The 3,238-nt window shown below is 39.7% G+C and overlaps 1 protein-coding gene across 1 annotated transcript; it reads left to right on the forward strand.

Moving 5' to 3' along the window:
• The first annotated feature begins 350 nt into the window (after nt 1-350).
• On the forward strand, nt 351-1,202 carry LOC139850333 (uncharacterized). The gene is made up of 2 exons (XM_071839917.1): nt 351-810; nt 909-1,202. Exons 1-2 carry the CDS (start codon nt 462-464, stop codon nt 923-925), a joined length of 366 nt encoding a protein of 121 aa, XP_071696018.1. The 5' UTR covers nt 351-461; the 3' UTR covers nt 926-1,202.
• The last annotated feature ends 2,036 nt before the right edge of the window (nt 1,203-3,238 follow it).

A 3,238-nucleotide genomic window follows, 5' to 3' on the forward strand; every position in this document is an offset into this window, starting at 1 on the left:
TTTATGGATTGGTTCCGCAATCTTCGGATTGTCCTCAAACAAGAGGATAAAATGTATGTGCTTGAGGACCCCATTCCCGATCAACCGGATGAGAATGATGTGGAGGCAATGGCCTCTTACGATAAGTATTGCCACGACTCCCTTCAAGTCTAATGCTTAATGCTTGGGACTATGATACCCGAACTCCAAAAGGATTTCGAGCACCATAGTGCATACGACATGATAACGCAATTGAAGGAGATGTTCCTCCAACAAGCACGTGTCGAGCGCTTCGAAACGGTTCGGGCGCTACATGCTTGTCGTATGGACGATACCCAATCGGTTTCATCTTATGTACTAAGATGAAAAGCCTTATTGATCGTGCTAACCGTCTTAACTTGAACATATCAAATGAGTTAGCCACCGATCTTATCCTTAACTCCCTATCAAAAAGGTTTGATCAATTTGTAATTAACTACAATATGAATGGGATGGATAAGAGCATAGGTGAGCTTCACGGTATGCTTAGAACGGCGGAAACTAGCATGGGTAAAAGGGCTTTACCCGTGTTAGCAATCGATCAAGGTGGGTCCAAAAGTAAGACCTCTAAGCCAAAGGTGGCTAAGAGAAAAGGACCCGCCCATCAAGGCAAAGGGAAGGGGAAGATGGTTACCTCAACCATCAACAAGGCTAAGAAACAAAAGGTAGCCGAGAAGGCAAACCCCAAGGAAGACCCATGTTTCGGTTGCGGTGAAATGGGTCATTGGAAACGAAACTGTCCGATCTATCTTAAGGAGTTGAAGGAGAAGAGGGATGCAGGGCAAACCTCAGGTAATATATATATGGTATATATAGAGCTTAGTATTACTTCTTCTAATACATGGGTATTAGACACTGGATGTGGAACTCACATTTGCAATTCATTGCAGGGGTTCAAAAGAAGTAGCAAGCAAACGGGAACATCAAGTCTCTACATGGGTAATGGAGCCAAAGTGCAAGTGAAGGCTCAAGGAGACTTTGTGTTAAAACTTCCAAGTGGCTTGGAACTTATTTTGAAAGATGTTTTGTATGCACCCGATTTATGTCGAAACATTATTTCCATTTCCCGTTTGAAACAATGTGGTTTTAATCTTAATTTTGTTAATGACGATATCCATATTTATTTAGATAATGTATTCTATTTCAAGGCTTCACCTTCAAATGGAATTTATGAATTGGTTCATGATGACACATCATCTAGTAGCTCAATGTACCATACAAGCACCAAGAAACTCAAAAGGGATTTGAGTGATTCCTACTTATGGCATTGTCTCCTTGGTCACATAAACAAGAACCGAATACATACACTTCAAAAGAATGGACTTTTGAAATCAAATGAAATGGATTCGTTTGAAGTATGTGAATCTTGTTTACAAGGCAAGATGACTAAAGCACCTTTCAAAGGGACCTATGAAAGGGCTAAAGATTTATTGGGATTAATACATTCGGATGTATGTGGACCCTTTAAACCCATGACTAGGAATGGTGAAAGATACTTTGTTACTTTCATTGATGACTTTAGTCGTTTCGGATATGTCTACTTATTAAGACATAAGGACGAAACGTTTGAAGCATTCAAAGAATATCAAAACGAAGTACAAAATCAACTCAATAGGACAATTAAGGTACTTCGTACCGATAGAGGAGGTGAATACCTAAGCGATGCCTTCCAAGATCATCTTAGGAGTTGTGGGATTATCTCACAACTTACTCCACCCGGAACACCCCAACTTAATGGAGTTTCCGAAAGGAGGAACCGAACCCTAATGGATATGGTTCGATCTATGATGGCAAGAAGCTCGTTGCCTCTATCATTTTGGGGTTATTGTCTAAGCTCCGCGGCTCGTATTTTAAATATGGCCCCAACCAAGAAAGTGGAACGAACTCCTCACGAGATGTGGTTTGGTAAACCTCCATCTCTATCATACTTAAAGGTATGGGGATGTGAAGCTTATCCTAAGCGTTACGTCCCTAATAAGTTGAATGCTCGATCCACGAAGTGTATCTTCATAGGATATCCCAAGGATGATATGGGATACTATTTCTATGATCCATCCGAGCAGAATGTATTTGTTGCTCGGAAGGCGGAATTCCTTGAAACTAAGTTCCTAATGGAAGGAAACAGTGAAAGGAAGATAGATCTTGAAGAGGTTCAAGATCAAGTAGATGATACACAATTGGTTGACACTAGCACTCAACATGAAAATGTTGATAGTGATCAAATGGATGATCAAAATACACAAGGCATTCGTAGATCTGGTAGGATTAGCAATCCTCCTGAGAGATATGGGTTTCTCATAGATGGTTGCTATACGGTTGATTTGGATGAACCAACAAACTACCAAGATGCTTTATCAAGGATTGATAAAGATAAATGGCAGGAAGCCATGAACGCTGAGATGCAATCCATGTATGAAAACCAAGTGTGGGAACTTGTTGAGCAACCTCCTAGCTCTAAGCTAGTTGATTGCAAATGGCTTTTCAAAATGAAAACCGACATACATGGAAACTTGGATACATATAAAGCCAGACTTGTTGCAAAAGGTTTCACTCAAACTCAAGGGGTTGATTATGATGAAACTTTCTCGCCTGTGGCAATGCTAAAGTCTATTAGGATATTATTTGCCATTGCTGCTCACTACGACTATGAAATATGGCAAATGGATGTCAAAACCGCTTTCCTAAATGGATATCTTATGGAAGATGTCTATATGGTCCAGCCTGAAGGTTTTGTTGATCCAAAATATCCTAAAAGTGTATGCAAGTTAAAGAAGTCAATCTACGGATTGAAACAAGCATCTAGAATGTGGAATCATCGTTTTAATGAGGAAGCCGAGAAATTTGGCTTCATTAAAAATGGTGATGAAGCTTGTGTATATAAGAAAGCTAGTGGGAGCACTATCATGTTCCTTGTACTATATGTGGATGATATATTATTATTTGGGAATGATATTACCACAATGCAAGGAGTCAAAACTTGGCTGAAGAGTTGCTTCTCCATTAAGGATCTTGGAGATGCACAATACATATTGGGGATAGGGATCTATAGGAATAGATCCAAGAGATTGATAGGTTTAAGTCAAAGTACATACATTGATAAAATCTTGAAAAGGTTCAAGATGGAAAATTCTAAGAGAGGTTTGGTACCTATTCAAAAAGGAACCGTTCTCAGTTCATCTCAGTGTCCTGCCACGAAAGATGAACAAGAGAGAATGAAGAA

Source organism: Rutidosis leptorrhynchoides, chromosome 5 (genome assembly GCF_046630445.1).
Source record: "Rutidosis leptorrhynchoides isolate AG116_Rl617_1_P2 chromosome 5, CSIRO_AGI_Rlap_v1, whole genome shotgun sequence".
Taxonomy (NCBI): domain Eukaryota; kingdom Viridiplantae; phylum Streptophyta; class Magnoliopsida; order Asterales; family Asteraceae; genus Rutidosis; species Rutidosis leptorrhynchoides.